The sequence below is a fragment of the Fonsecaea nubica genome (assembly GCF_001646965.1).
Source record: "Fonsecaea nubica strain CBS 269.64 chromosome Unknown Scaff118, whole genome shotgun sequence".
Taxonomy (NCBI): Eukaryota; Fungi; Ascomycota; class Eurotiomycetes; order Chaetothyriales; family Herpotrichiellaceae; genus Fonsecaea; species Fonsecaea nubica.
The window spans coordinates 38,033-52,667 of NW_019173791.1; the positions used below are offsets into that span (position 1 = coordinate 38,033).

The 14,635-nt window shown below is 51.4% G+C and overlaps 5 protein-coding genes across 5 annotated transcripts; 3 read left to right on the forward strand and 2 right to left on the reverse strand.

Moving 5' to 3' along the window:
- Window positions 1–341: 341 nt before the first annotated feature.
- On the reverse strand, window positions 342–6,275 carry AYO20_10668 (hypothetical protein; the record flags this gene model as incomplete). Its single annotated transcript, XM_022648924.1, has 1 exon — window positions 342–6,275. The coding sequence occupies one exon, from the start codon at window positions 6,273–6,275 to the stop codon at window positions 342–344; it is 5,934 nt and encodes a 1,977-aa protein (XP_022495093.1).
- Window positions 6,276–6,827: 552 nt separating this feature from the next.
- Window positions 6,828–9,073, forward strand: AYO20_10669 (hypothetical protein; the record flags this gene model as incomplete). Its single annotated transcript, XM_022648925.1, has 3 exons — window positions 6,828–6,850; window positions 6,907–8,854; window positions 8,906–9,073. 3 exons carry the CDS (start codon window positions 6,828–6,830, stop codon window positions 9,071–9,073), a joined length of 2,139 nt encoding a protein of 712 aa, XP_022495094.1.
- A 619-nt stretch (window positions 9,074–9,692) lies between these two features.
- Window positions 9,693–10,719, forward strand: AYO20_10670 (hypothetical protein; the record flags this gene model as incomplete). The annotated part of the gene is made up of 5 exons (XM_022648926.1): window positions 9,693–9,719; window positions 9,787–9,903; window positions 9,980–10,045; window positions 10,099–10,312; window positions 10,601–10,719. 5 exons carry the CDS (start codon window positions 9,693–9,695, stop codon window positions 10,717–10,719), a joined length of 543 nt encoding a protein of 180 aa, XP_022495095.1.
- Window positions 10,720–11,252: 533 nt separating this feature from the next.
- On the reverse strand, window positions 11,253–12,703 carry AYO20_10671 (hypothetical protein; the record flags this gene model as incomplete). Its single annotated transcript, XM_022648927.1, has 3 exons — window positions 11,253–11,977; window positions 12,029–12,446; window positions 12,512–12,703. The coding sequence occupies 3 exons, from the start codon at window positions 12,701–12,703 to the stop codon at window positions 11,253–11,255; spliced, it is 1,335 nt and encodes a 444-aa protein (XP_022495096.1).
- An 816-nt stretch (window positions 12,704–13,519) lies between these two features.
- Window positions 13,520–14,269, forward strand: AYO20_10672 (hypothetical protein; the record flags this gene model as incomplete). Its single annotated transcript, XM_022648928.1, has 1 exon — window positions 13,520–14,269. The coding sequence occupies one exon, from the start codon at window positions 13,520–13,522 to the stop codon at window positions 14,267–14,269; it is 750 nt and encodes a 249-aa protein (XP_022495097.1).
- Window positions 14,270–14,635: the final 366 nt, after the last annotated feature.

Genomic DNA, 14,635 nt, shown 5'->3' on the forward strand with positions numbered 1-14,635 from the left:
TCACGGACTTTTCTCTAGGACTGCTGCCAGAAAAAAATATGGATGAACTTCGGGACAATTTAGTCCGAGGCGAGGCTACATCACAGCCTTGCGAGATCGAGGGTAGCGATAGATACCGAGTACAACACACGGGTTCTATTGTTTCGCGCTATCCGTTACAGAAGAGGGCAAAGCATCGCACTTGTCGGCCTCAAGCTATCATCATTGATAGTCTCCAATGCTTGCGGCACTGACAGAGTATCCAGCGAACCAGCAGTTCCTACATGCCTCCCTGGCCTCCACCGGGTTGGCTCGGGATCGCACCGTCTAGCTGACTCCAGCCCGTGGCCAGCAGTAGTCCCCTAGTCCACTGGGTCGTTGTTTTCCTGTCGCGCTTCGTGAAACTCTTGTTCGTCGTCGTCATCAGGACTATCCTTATTTTCTTGTTCAATGTTGTCGACTTGTTCCTGCGAGTCCTGGATCTCGATCTCGTCCTCTGCATCGTGCATTTCCTCGTCTTCGTCTTCTGTGCCGTCATTGTCTTCAGCTGCCTCGTCGACTGCGTCGTCTGGCCCTTCTTCACCTCCGTCGTCCACATGGTCCTTGGATATCTCGTACTCTTCCAACATGTGCTTCTTTTCTTCGTCCAACTCGTCAAGCTCGCTGAGCTCGCTGCCAGAATCCTCTGCGTCGGCTTCCCCATCCGCACTGTCCTGGATAGAGCCCCGTCTAGAGCTTGCTCTGCTGCCGTCCATGTCTTCGTCCTTCGTTTCAGCTAGCCGTTTGTCGACCGGAGCTTCTAGTCCCAGCTCCGCCTTCGAAGGCAACTCCACAATAGGTGTCTTGGAAAGTATGGGCGTCTTAATGGGTGGTGGCTTCAGTATGGCAGCCTCCGCTTTGCGCTGTATCTCACGTCGGGTCACTGTCTTCGTGCGTCCAGGTCTGCCTCGTTCACGCTGAACTTCGGGCACCGGTTGACCCGTTGCAACCGGGAAGGGGGTTGGCGAATTTTGAAGTCCAAGACCTGCAGGTGTAGAGATGGACACAGCCAGTGGTCCCTCGGCAGCACCGTCGCCTTGGGCCCGCAGCATGTTCGTTAGACGAGCACGTTCAGCATTGTCGTCACCGCTAGCAGCGAGATCGGTAGTCATGTTGATGAAAGTGCCTTGTGGAAGCGCTGCAGGCTGTGGCTTAGGCTGTTCCTCTGGAGGTAATTGCTTGAGGAATTCTTCGTAGAGACAGGCATATGAATCCCCTATGAGGTCGTCAATCACAGGGCCTTTCATCAGACTGTTGTTGAGGCGTTTCAAGTCAATCGCGTCTCGCATAATGTCCAAATACACAGAGGTTGTGTCAGGATCATGAGCCCATTTCTCCATCATCTCCGACTTCTTCGTGAATTCTTCATGGTTCATGCCATCGAATAATGCCCGTTCTCGGCCTTCAGGTATCTTGCCAAGTCGTCTCAACAGCCGCACGTAGATTGTGGCCACTTCCTCCCAGATCTTGGTGTGATCGAGAAAGTCCGTAGTCTTCCTGCGAATACGGCGAACGAGCGCGTCCAGGTTGGCGCGGTCGTTGAGCTGCTCCAGAATGTGCACAAAGAAAGAAATGTATCGTCCAGTATAGACATAATGACGCCCTGGTCGCTCATATTCAGGCTTCCAGACCTGCATCGTCATGGTCTTTGTGAATATCTGTTGCGTGAACTGATGCTTCGCACCAAGTGCCCCAGTGAAATTCGGTTCTTCATCATATATTACGTGGGCCGCGCGGTCTGTGATTCGATGATGCCAATTGGACTTGTCCGCGTGTCCAAGTTTCTTCAAGATTTCCAGCATGTAGGGCACCCAGTCGACTCCTTGTTCATCTTCCGGCAAAGGCACACCTTGCGAATAGCGCGATGACTGTAGGTACTGGTAGGCTTGGGCATGCGAGATCTCTCGGCTGCACACCATCTTGTGGACAATCGATACCAGTTTGAAGTGGGGTTCCAAGATCGGCTCATGGTTCTTCTCCTTCTTAGGAAGCGCCTCAATGGCTTCGATGATGGCCTCAAGAACAGCTTCCGAGGAGACACGACCTCGGTTTTCACGGCTTCGAAACATTTTCCACAGACACTTCGCGCGTGTGTAGTGGGATGTCCATGGTTTGGGCCGATCTGTGAGCTTCATTTCGAGGAGATACGCTGCGAAATGCCACAGAGCATACTCTCCCACTGGTTGGTGATATGGTTGCTTGGACATTTTCATGTCGACGACGCTGCTCATGTGTCGTATGTGTTTGTCGGTTCTAAAAGCTTCCATACTCAGCGGAGGGCGAGAAGATGCATACAAGCGTGTGGCAAATTCCGTGAGCATGTCCTCAACCTTCTCTACGGTCTCGGGTCGGTCGTCAGCAGATCGCAAGGCTACTGCAGTCGCCATGATATAGCTGTGAATCGCCTGTCGCTCGAGCAGAGCAATATCTGCCCTTGATTCGTTGAGTTTGGTAGAATTCCAGATCAGGTCGTCCTCAATCTTGGCCTCATAGACCTGAGCCAAACGGTACCAGGTTTCCCATTTCTCAATGTTGTGGTCCAAGTCCTGACGGAAGAAGCTCGCAGCAACGTCCAAATCGTCGGTCGGTGTTGGACTGACTCGTTTGATCGACTTGTATTTCGAGAGCGTAAGATGCCCGAGCATGAAATACCAGCCGCTCCTTGCCGCAATCTGCGTATCCGCTTGCACAACGCGTGTAGGGAGATCACCAATACCTTTGATGCACCTGTACAGGTCATTTGCGTTGATAATCGACTTGAGGTAGGAAGAAATGATTCGTTTGTTTTGTTGCAGCGCGGGAGGGCTCTTGATCACTCCTAACGCTTGCTGCATTTTATCAATTGTGGCTTTGAGCTCGCTTTTGTTCAAGTCTTTAACGCTGAAACGTTCGGCATATTTCATGATCATTGGGATCAAGGACCAGGCCGTCTTCTTGTCCAGGTTTTCTGGAGGACAACCGTGGTCGACATCTCCCATGCCATTGGCGATGCGAAGTTGATAGAGATCAAAGAAGATTTGAGCAATCTCGCCAGTATAGTCCTGTTGGGTGGCAAGGCTTCCCAGCTCCGATTTGACCAACTTTATAAAGGACTTGTTGGCGTGTTTGCAATATTGTCGGAGGCCGAAGGAGTTATGAACCGTACATAAATACTCCGCCAAGTCGTCTGCGGCTCGAGGGTAAGATAGTGGTTCTTGGATAGTCGCTTCCTTCAATAGTGTATATTGCAGAGTCCATGCGCGGACAAGCATTTCTCTGAGGCGATCCTTGCTTTTCTCGTACAGTTTCGTCGAGGTTGCGCCTTTGATCTGAGGTGCCGCAGACTGGCCAACACGTATTGAGTCTTCATAGATGACAAATCCATGAAGAAGCTTCACAACTGTGGCAACTGCTTGCAAAGATGAGCGGAGGTGGTCACTGTCGACACATTCAAACGGGTTCGAATCACCGAGAACTTTTGTCAACAATCTGATCATCAAGTCGTCCACATCATGTAACCATTTAAGCATTGAGATCTGCCGAAAAGTTGGCTCCTGTTCGAGATGTCGTGTAGTGGATATTTCATCAACGATCGTCTCCATCGCTCGCAGAAGACAGGATACGACTTTAGGAGTATATGAAATCGCCGTGTAAGCGTTCTGAAGGCGTCTCCACAGGTACAGTTTGAGTGCCGCGTCGCCGGACTCGAGAAATTGAATGAGCTCTTCTGCCTGGGTCGAGTGTCGGAAAGCGGGATTTTCATTTGTAAGTTTTGATGTTGACTCCAAAATGGGTTCCAATTTCTCGATCACTGCCACAGGGTCGCTGTTATCGTCGTCGAAGATGCTCGTGAAGAAATCGCGCGTACTGAGAGCGGATAGCTCTCGATCAATCGCCGCCACAGAGATTACAGCCATTGCACTATTATTTGGTAAAAAGATCGAGTCGGCCTCAATCTTTTTCAGGAGTGCCTTCAGCTCTTCAAGCAACGATACAATGTGATCCTTAGTGACATTGTCGTCCAGTCTGGCCTGGGCAATTGACGCCCAGGTAAAGCGGAGAATTAGAGGGTCATTCAGCCCTAGAGCCGGAGAGCGCAAATAGAGCTGGATGAACTCGCTCGCCAGACTGGACCATCTCTGCAGGCGGTCGTGACTCGCGTGATCAAATTCTCCGCCTAGATCGAAAGCTGCAGCTGCCGCATCCAGAAATATCTCGAATAGTGTCTCGACAAATTCAACGACAGAATGGACATCTGGGGCGATTCCGTCGACCAGGTCGTCGCTCGATTTGGATAGGGAGTAGAGGCGCTGGTGCAAAAGCTGCCACAGATATTCCTCCATTTTGCGCGCCAACTCACCCACCAAGTACTTCATATCTGTGGTCCACTTGTCACTTAGATAGGGCGATGGACATGACTTGCCCATACCATTCGACCCAGTGAGGACTGAAGACAACCAGGAGCTTGCCGCTTCGTAGATGTTCGTTGGCTCGGAATTGATTGTATTAGCCAGGGAAGTCAAAACAACTTTGTCGAAGCTCCTGGGTCGCTCGATCTCCTTCGGATTGGTAGGTTTGAGATGTTGAAGAAACAAAGACATGCCGTTGGCTTTCTCAGTAAAATCCTGGTTACCGTGACCATTGATGATGGCGTGACCCTTGTCATCGGACCAGTTCATCAAAATCAAGCGGAGATCCGAAACCAAGGTCAGGTCCTTCTGGATACTCTCAAAACCTTTCCCGTTCGCTTTCTCATCGGTACCTGTCCAGAAAGCTTGTTTGGCTTGTTCTGTTGACAGGTATAGCTTCATACCTAGTTTGTTTAGAAGGGAATTCGCCACGTCGAATGTAGCCTGATCCGCCTGCTCGAACATGGCGAGTTGGTCCAAGAAGTACTGGGGATCCTCGTGGGCCGCATCCTCCTCTTGAGCATTTGGGTCAGCCATTGATTCTCTTGCTCGTAACCTTTTGCTCTTTGCTCGCCCTTCGGTTTCATCGTTCCCTGCCACCGTTGTTGACCGTTTGCGTGATGTTGCTCCAGAAAAAGGTCGCGCTTCGATGATCTCGATTGTGTCTCCATCCGGCAAGCCGTTCATCTGTTCGTTCTCTCGCAGTCGCGTCTCGCCCGAATCAGCAGTCACAGGATCCTGCGGTGATTCCTTCTCGGGGGGTGGCTCGAGCTGGGTTCCTATCTCCCTCGAATGTAGTTCAGGACTCTGCGATATGTCCACCAGACCGGAGCCGGCGACGACGCCTTCCTTCCCCACGACCTCTGATGTCGTTGCCATGTCGACTTCGTGATCTGTCATGTTCAAGTCTATTTTTACGGTAGCAGCGCTACTGGGACCAGTGGCATCTTGAATATTTTTCATGGTTTCGGAAATCTTCTTTCCCAGAGAGTAAAGATCGGGTGAGACTGGTTGTAAAGTGAGTTGAGCCACCGCGAAGCTTAGAGGACGATACCTATCATCCAGATATTCAAGAGTCGATGCGTGCTTCGGTAGGAATGGGTATGGGTCATTTGATTTCTTCAACACACTCAAAAGCTTATCCTTGGGTCTTGCATCCGAACTCTGAAGGCGGCTCATGTCATCCTGTACCAGGTTGACCATCTCCTCAAGCTCGCCAGCTGCAAAGGCTTCGTCAAGACCCGATAAGTCGATTGTTTGTTCGCCATCCTCATCTTCACCAGCGAGGACGCTCTCCAAGCAGAATCGTGCGATGCGCTGGGTAGACAGAACATCTGCCACACGTGCAGCTTTCTTCCACGAGTCAAGATCGGTGTCATCACGCTCAAGAGCTTGCGCGAATTGCCTGAGGCTCTCCTTGCTGGACGTGGCGTAGTAGTGACAAAGCTCGGAGCGAGTCCCTCTGCGATCTGGTACCTGGTGGCGTGCAACGTCCAGGAGAAATTGGCCTCTGTTCTTGAAGGCGAGGTAAAGAAGCTGAGGAATGGAACTTGCGGAGGATTCAGCAGCACTGTTCGGAAGCAGAGATAGTGCACCAGAGTCTGTCTGCGCGGTAATGACTATCGTATCATCGTCGATTTCGTCGTGCTGAAAGTCCGAAACAACATCTGGATATTTGAACACTTCGGAATTCAGAAGTTCGTCGTATGCGTCCTCAGCTTCTTGGAAATAGTCGGGACCCTGAGAATGAAGTTTCAGTGCATTTTGATAGAGTTTGAAGGCTTCCTCGAGCTGGATCTCTCGCGTGTCATCGACTTCCTCTTGAAAGGTGTCTTCAGGTTCGACATTTAGGGCCGTGAAGGCGGACATGGTGAGTCTAGTATCGCAAGGCGTCTACTTGAGCCAGCACTGGTCGGGGACGATTCATCTGGTGTTGGGGGAGGGACATTGTCGATTTAACACATACATTACCGGCGTCCTCGACAAAGTAGGCGCGGCAATCGAGGCGGATATCTTCTGACCTTGGATGAAATCGATGTTGTTTCCATGAAGATAGGAGGAAGTAAAGATGTCAAGTGAATGATCGCCAACACGGCATCATGTCGTTCAACGCGTTCAAATGTCCAAGTGGAACGCGAGGCGAGAGTTGCGCATCCCATTTAGGAAAGCTTGCCGAAAATGCACTCAATTGTTCCTTCAACAATCTCTGGGAGGATGGATTGAGACACGTAGCATCCAAATCTCGTGCAGTATAAGATCTTGAAGGCGCTCTCAACTACCCGTACTTCTCAGGTTCAACATCGCCGCTTACCCCGCCAGGATCGTCAACGATTCGAGTTTACGGACTGCCTCGATACGCCCCTTTTTCTCAGTCTGTTCTCGAAATATTTGTCCAACTCCGCCCATTAAGGGTGCGCGGCCATGGTTGCGCCGGCAGTGCCAGAGTGAGTCGCTTTCCAGATCCTACGTCTCTAATCACGCGCTAACGGGCCTCTCACAGGATCATTGAAGATGATGAGATCGGCCTCGCTGTCGACGCACGCACAGAGAGTCTACCGGGACTTCGCGAATTGGGACCTCCGGATCTTGTTCACCTGGTCAAGCAGAGCGTCAAAGCTGGCAACAAACAAACTGGAGTTTACCACCATGTGACCGGTGTTGATGCCTCATCCTCCGCGAGCTTGGCTGCATATGTCAACACCCTGACTTTCAATCCTGTTGACAAAACACACAAGGTGGTGTCGGGTCTGTACTGCTGTTACAATGCTTTTTCGCATCTAGACATGAGGGTGGAAGTCAAAATCCCAGGCAGTGTGGAGAGTTATTGTGTAGATGAAAGGGGTGACAGAAGAGTTGCAACCGAGAATTTATGGCTGGAGACATTTCTCTGCGCAGTGCTGCGTGCATATTCATACTCGGACAATGGCAGCGGTGACACGATAAAAAAGATTATTGGTGTCCGAAGGTTCAATCCGATTATCAACACCGAGCTGGAGCACCGTTTCTTCGAGGCCGCCGAGCGATTATTCTTCAGCGGCCGTCAACTGGGGTCAGACCCCGAAATTCAAATCCCTAACGTGGTCTCCAACCATCTCACTGCGGGACTGTTGAAATACATTCGAACGACAGGACGGTTCGCATCAGGTATCAACTTGTTCGAGAAGCTACGAACAAAGGACGTGGAGGTCTCGTCTTTGCTGGCGCGGGTGTTACTGGATGGAGATGAAGAGATCCAAGCCGTGCGGCTCCTGCATGATTCCTTACAGGATGTGCCGATGGACTATGCGCTTCTTGACTGTCAAGCTGCGTTCTGCCAGAGCAAAGGTGAGGGCGAAATGGCTCTGGAACTGGCCAAGCAGGGAGTCACTGCGGCGCCCAGTGAATTCAGCACCTGGGCTCGACTGGCCGAGGTCTATGTTGACCTAGAACAGTGGGATCTGGCCTTGCTTACCCTGAACTCGTGTCCTATGTTTTCATACCAGGACAAGGACTCGCCCAGAATGCCTGAACCAAGTCGTGTGCTTCTCCCGATCCTACCTGAGAGTGCCCTAGACGAAATTGACGAGGGACAGCCCAGACATGGAGAGCCGTACGATCAAGTCCATGTTTCATTGCGAAAACTACAGGCGGCCACGTATCAAGGGACATTTTTGAAGGCGTACAGCTTGCTGACACGGATCGCGGCCGCCATCGGATGGGACACACTCCTTAGGACGCGAAGTCAGGTTTTTGTGATGGAAGAGGAGTACCGAACGGAGAAGCAGCACCAGGTGACTCCAAAGATACCCACTAGCAAGAATGCTAGCACAATCGCCCTATCCGGCACTCCGAATGGCCACTCGAAAGCGGATGAAAATGGCGCAGACGAAGACGACGAGTCAGAAGATGGCTCTGCTGTGGAAGAGCCGAAGAAAGCTGATGATGAGAAGATTCTTGATGGATCCTCCTCCACTGCACCTACACTAAATGGTGGTGTTGATGAGAATGAGAATGCAGAGATCAAAGCGCACCGATCAATGGAGAAACCAGTGCCCACGATTGCAGCTGAGGAAGTCAAGTCGGGTAGCGACGAGCCAGATACATCCCATGGACACTATCCCCAATTCCAGAACAAACGCCTGTGCGAGCGGTGGCTCGACAATCTCTTCATGGTGCTGTATGAAGACCTCCGGATATACACAATCTGGCGGACAGAAATGGGCCAGTATCGGCAACAACAAATGCAGTACAAGAAATCCGCCGCGGAGTGGGAGATCCTGGGAGATCTTGCTGAGCGGCTCCATCACACAAACGAAGCTTTGGAAGCATATCAGCAATGTCTGAACATCAGGTTCTCGCCCAAAGCCATGAAGGGTATACTGCGCATGTACGAGAAGAAAGGGGACACGAGAAATGTCCTGGCATGCTTGATTCGACTAATCACCTGGCAATACCGGTGGTACTCGGAGGTAAGGACTCTACATCGAACTCTTCAACCACTCTGCTGACTGCTGTGACAGTTTTCGCCCGAACTCTTCTACTCGATACGGAAGCTCATTGAAGAAGAAGGGGCCGTCAAGATCCGCTCCATCGTACAAAGCACCAATCTTCCACAGCATGTGCTGGATTTGACTCACGAATACTGTCGCCTGTGTGTTACTTTTAGAAGCAGCGGCACCGATGGATGATGAATGATGGGTTATGGGACTCTTTGTGTCAGGTAATTGTCTTTGTACAAGAGGAGGGATCGCATGTTCTTTTGCGTTCATTGCTCCTGAGCGACTTCCCAGCGGGCGGCGTCTTGACAGAATCAGACAGAGAGGGTGTTAGGTAGAATGAGAAGGCCACACGCTCAGACTGGGCTGCTTGTGTGAATACAGCCCATAAAAGAAAATACATGGCGGGCGCCTTTGGCGGTGCCTTGTACTCCGTAATCATCTATCCACTGCTGTCACGGCCTTGATGCTTTTGCGTATATACACTTAACACGTGTCCGGAGTGATTGACTACGGTCGATCATTTGGCATTCGACTTATCGTCAACCAAGTTCATTCACTATTATTCTCTCACCTGGACTTGAGATAGACCATCAACATCCTTCCATCAACCACTTCAGACTGCTACTCCAAGCACTTTTTCCGTCGATTATCAGTTCGTTCATCATCCCAAGAGCGATCATATTGTACCCTCCAAAGCATTCCGTCGCCGAACTCCCGTTCCAGTGGCCTTGAGGCGGAACGGCGGGGCTAGGCAGTGAGGAGGCTCTGAAGACCGACCCACACGTTTCCATCCAAGTCTGCATCCACCATGACCAGCCAGAAGCGTATCACCAAGGTAAGAACAATGGCGGAAGAGAAGGCTATCGATATCGCATCGAGCTCAACTGACCCATGCGCGCCAGGAACTTGGTGAACTCACCACTTCCCCCCCTGCCGGTATCACGGTCGCTCTGGCTGATGAGGCGAATCTCTTCGAGTGGAAAGTCACCATGGAGGGACCAGCTGGATCGCCGTATGCTGTAGGTTTGCCCCAGAGTCTGTTCCTTGGAGCCAGGTAGTCTGGGCTGGCGCAGTGACCTGGGTGATCCTGCTCAGACCAGCGCCGTCTTTGCATGGCCCTCAGACATGGCAGCATGGTTACGAAAGGAGCAAACAAACACGGTAGGAAACACTGGCTGACGTGTCTTCACACACTCTTCTCTCGCCATCTCCAGGGCCACCTCTTCAACCTCTCCTTGACCCTCCCACCAAACTACCCTTTCAAGCCGCCAACCGTGACTTTCACCACCAAGATCTACCACCCAAACATCTCCAATGACTCTCCACCAAACTCCGGCACCATGTGCTTGGGCATGTTGAGAGAGTCTGAATGGAAGCCGAGCACCAGAGTCGCCGCGGTCCTGGAATTCGCTCGTCAGTTGTTGAAAGGTACGTGGATAGTGAACCCCTAGCCTTGCGACGCAATCCGAGTTGTCGGCCTCTGTCTCCCTCTTTGAGAATCTTTGCGGCCAAGGCTCACCCGCTCACCCATGACCGAACTGCCATACCTAAATCTGCGTAAGCTGCCTTGGCTTGAGTCAGTCGGGTTGAGGTATACAGCGTGGGCTGTACAGTGGAGGGTGATCACAACAGTGTTTTGTCAGAAATGTGTTCTCTGCCTCTCTTCACCTACCCTGACCAGCACACTAACAAAAAGTCATTTTTAATCCGCTTTAGAACCAAACCCCGACGACGCCGTCGAAGGCAAGATCGCAGACCAGTATCGCAACGACTACGGCGCGTACGAGAAGGAAGCCCGCGAGTGGGTCAAGCGCTATGCGACGGTCAAGAAATGAAATCCTATCATGAAGAAGTCGTGATCCTGTCGTGTCTGTCTGCTTGCCAGCTCAACACCCATTCTCATTTCCGTTTGGAACTAGAATAGGATATGTTTCTTTTCGTTGGCACTGGCAAAATGAAGAAGAAGGGAAAAAAAGAGAAAAAAGATTGCGACTCCTATTCGACATGCGTTGTGGAATGTGAGCAAATCATTCATATGGCTATCATGGGGTGGAGCGCATCGATGGCGGACAACACAACACAACACATGACATGACATGACGACGGACAGACATGAGATCATGGACATATGGCGATGGATGGGGAGAAATGGAAGACTGCGACGCAAGGGCAAAAAAGGCTAAAAAGCAGTGACCCAGGAGGTGGGCTAGCGAGCAGGTATGCAAGGGGATGGATATGAGCATGGACCTCGCAGTCACCGATGGAGACAGCACAAGGCACAGACAGACATGGCCAGTCACCCTCAAAGCTCAAGCAGGTGAGCAGTCGACTCTGATTCGAGTATTGAAAACAACAAAGAACAACCAGATCACTCCTCATTCTCGTCCTCGTCCTCGTCCTCGTCCTCGCTTTCCTCGGCGACATCGTCGTCCATCTCTTCGTCCCAGTCCTCCAGGTCATCGCTATCCCACTCATCCTCGTCGTCGTCATCGTCATCATCTTCCCCAGCTTCGCCATCACCCTGGCCTGCATTAATTTTCGCATTCTTCTTGGCCAGCTTCTTCCTCTCGACATTCTCTTTCTGCTCCTTCCGTCGGGCCTCTTTCTCCTGCCGCTTCTTCTCCCACTTGACTTCCAGGGCCTTTTCCTCGGCTTTAGTCTTGGTGACAAACTCGTTCCACATTACCCGTCCCTCGCAGATGCCTTCTTCTACTTTGACCATGCGGAGGCGCATCCGAGGGCCGAGTTCTACCAGTTTCACTGCTCGCTTTTCGACGTGCGATTCCACATTCGCCGCGGACTCCTTCATGGGTGTGTCTTTGTCTTTTTCCCCATTTGGCTGTTGCTTTTGTTGTTGATGCTGTCTCTGCTGCTCTCTCTTACTCAGGACGCGTTGGGTGGTGGTTTCCAAAACCTCAATCTCAGCATCCGTGTCAAGCTCGGTCTCGCTGGCAGATGTATAACCCCCAGCCGAGGGGTCAAGGAGGTAATCCGCTACGTCCTCCAGTTTGCCCAAGTTCGGTAGTGCTCCCGACTTCTTCTCACGTAGTCGCTGCTCGCTTGGATCAAATCTGCGGACCCGTTTGGATATGCCTGTTCGACGGGTTGTGATAGCATAGTGGCGGAGGTTGATTATATATGTACCATCGGACTGAGGCTCGCGATTTAATAGTAAAATTCTTCGTATTGAGCTTAGAGGGGTCGTCTGTGGCGATATGGGAGGGAATATGGATTGGAATATAGTGGTAGTGAGGGATTCAAGCTGTTTCTTGATGGGGTCGGCTTTTGAATCTTCGCTTGTCTGGGAGGTGAAATTATTCATAACCAGTAACGGCGCACTCAGATATTCTTTCCCTCCACCACGGGGATGTTTCTGCGCCTTGGCTATATCTTTGCACAGGGCATAACGGTCGACTCTGAAGGTGAGGGTCGGGCCTCGAGGCGTAAGTGCAACTCTAAGGTGCACATTGCCCGTTTTCGAGCGCGAGAAGAGGAAGAGGTGCGTTACACCTAGTGGACCAGCCATGGCGGTGTAGTCTTTTAGCTTGTTTGCTCGTCGTTCCTGGAGAATACATGCGTCAGAGAATCAAGACTGGTATAGAGCCAATACATCGAGTTTGCACTCACCTTCAACCTGCTTGCAGTGTCTGGTTCCATTACTGCTCGAAAATCTCGCGCCAGTTGTGTCACGCTGGACCCGACATCACCTGCGCCCATTCGAATAACCATACTCTTCGGCCGACGGTTCGCCTGCCCCGGCTTTCCGGGGGCGTCGTTGTCAGGCACATGAGTCCTCTTCTTCTTTCTTACTTTGGCCATGATCGTGGTCTGCACTCCAGACTGTTGAAACAGAGAAATGTGGGCTGGCGCAGGTGCAATTGTGATATTGTGAATGAGGAGCAAAAAGTCCGAGACAACTTTTTCTTATCGATAAGAGACTGATTTCAGTGGAGCATTCGACCTGGAAGCGTAGTCGAGAATCGCTTGTGCCTATTCGCAGGCAACTCAGGCAACTAAACAAAAGGAAGCCAATGCACCAGCACACAGCAGAAAGGATCACTGCAGGGGGTTCATGCAAGCCACCGAACAAAATCTCATGATCGTGGCTTCGTTCATAACAGATGGGCCGCATGACAACACTATCGCCAACACCTCTATCGGCATTGGAGGTCGTTGGAGCACTTTCCATGTGGCCTACATGTGGCCTACCATTTATCCAGCGAGTCACCTACTACGCCTTGAACAACAGCGCCTAGGTTGTTGGAGGCCACATTCACGGGGAGCCCATCCTCGTATGGCTCAGCCCTTGTGTTTTGGTTTCAGGAGCCAATTTCCGGTGGGGCCACCATCCCCGCGTCAACTGGCTAGCTGCGACTAAGCCTCTCACCAATGGCCCAGGAGGGCCCGACAGGTCTTTCACAAGGCTGAGCACCTTGTCAGCGTGGACGTCAATAGTGAGTCACCAGGTAGGGTGAAGAGGAGAGTATAAAGAGCTGATCATGAGGTGCTGTCATGGACTCCTTCCCCAAGGACTCGAACACCTCAATCATCCTTTGTCCTCCAGCCACAGCTCCTAGTGTTTTTCCACTGGTTGAGCGCCAACTCTATACCACAACCGAGTATCGTGGGACCGCAATGCCACGCCGTTCTCACGACTCCATCAACACAGAGCCTCAAAAAGATCTACGATCTCAGAGACGCAGTAGGAACCGACTGGCGAAGCAATCTGCGAAATATTATGGATATCGTTGTGTGCAACCCGGCTGGATCGACCAAGAGTATTTGTCCATAAGCGGATTACCACGAAACCCCTTCTATCCCAGCCCTAGAATCTTCGCAAGCTCCGGTCCCCTTCTTACAGATGCCGCCAACTTCAAAGTGGCAACATGGACCAAACGCGACATGTGGCTGGACCGTGACGCTGACATTTGGCCACTCGACATAAGACGCCATAAAGGACGGAGGATAAGGGATAAATTCTGCTGGAAGTGGAACGAGCTAGAATTTGGCCGAAGGACGAAGCAGAAGTCTCGGTATCTCGATTTCGCCGCTGAGGATGGCGAATACTTGGCCGTGGACCTTGATCTCGACATGGACAACTCGGTTTACTGGGACTTTGAAGAACACTGGTTCGATGACCCTGATGAGATTCGCAACGATCGAAATGAGCGACTGCCCCGCTATGTCAGTCTCGATGGCGAACTTTACACGGAAGATATCCCGGACGAGGTCGACTCTGAGTACGCTGACAGTCTTTGCGAGAGCGAACTTAGACAGCTTTATCACGACACCGGCGACGGAGACGATTTCAGCATCATTTCAGAACTAGAGCTATTGGATACTCAATCCTCAGCTTCTATTGAAGATGATTATGAAATCATTTGAAAATGATCGAGAGGCCTGAGTCACTCATGCGCGGGCGATGACTTTCCAGTGTACATTACCTTATTACATTAGCGCTGTGTTACAATTCGGTGAAGGCAACTTCAATTGTCCCTTGGATTACAGGTTGACAACGAGTTTGTGGACGTGGGCCAGCGCCCAGATCAACCACAAACTTTTGAATAAGCATCCACGGTGAAGGCAGTAACTGCCCGTGACAGTCTAGGTCTAGCGAGAGCTTTTGTTCTATGGTAAAGACAGTGAGACATTGGAGCAATCCTCCCTTAGTGGAACGGGGTATGGAAATACTCTCTTATTTCCTCCCACCCTTCTAAGCGCCCACTACGCGGGTGACGCTTCGGCTGGCGA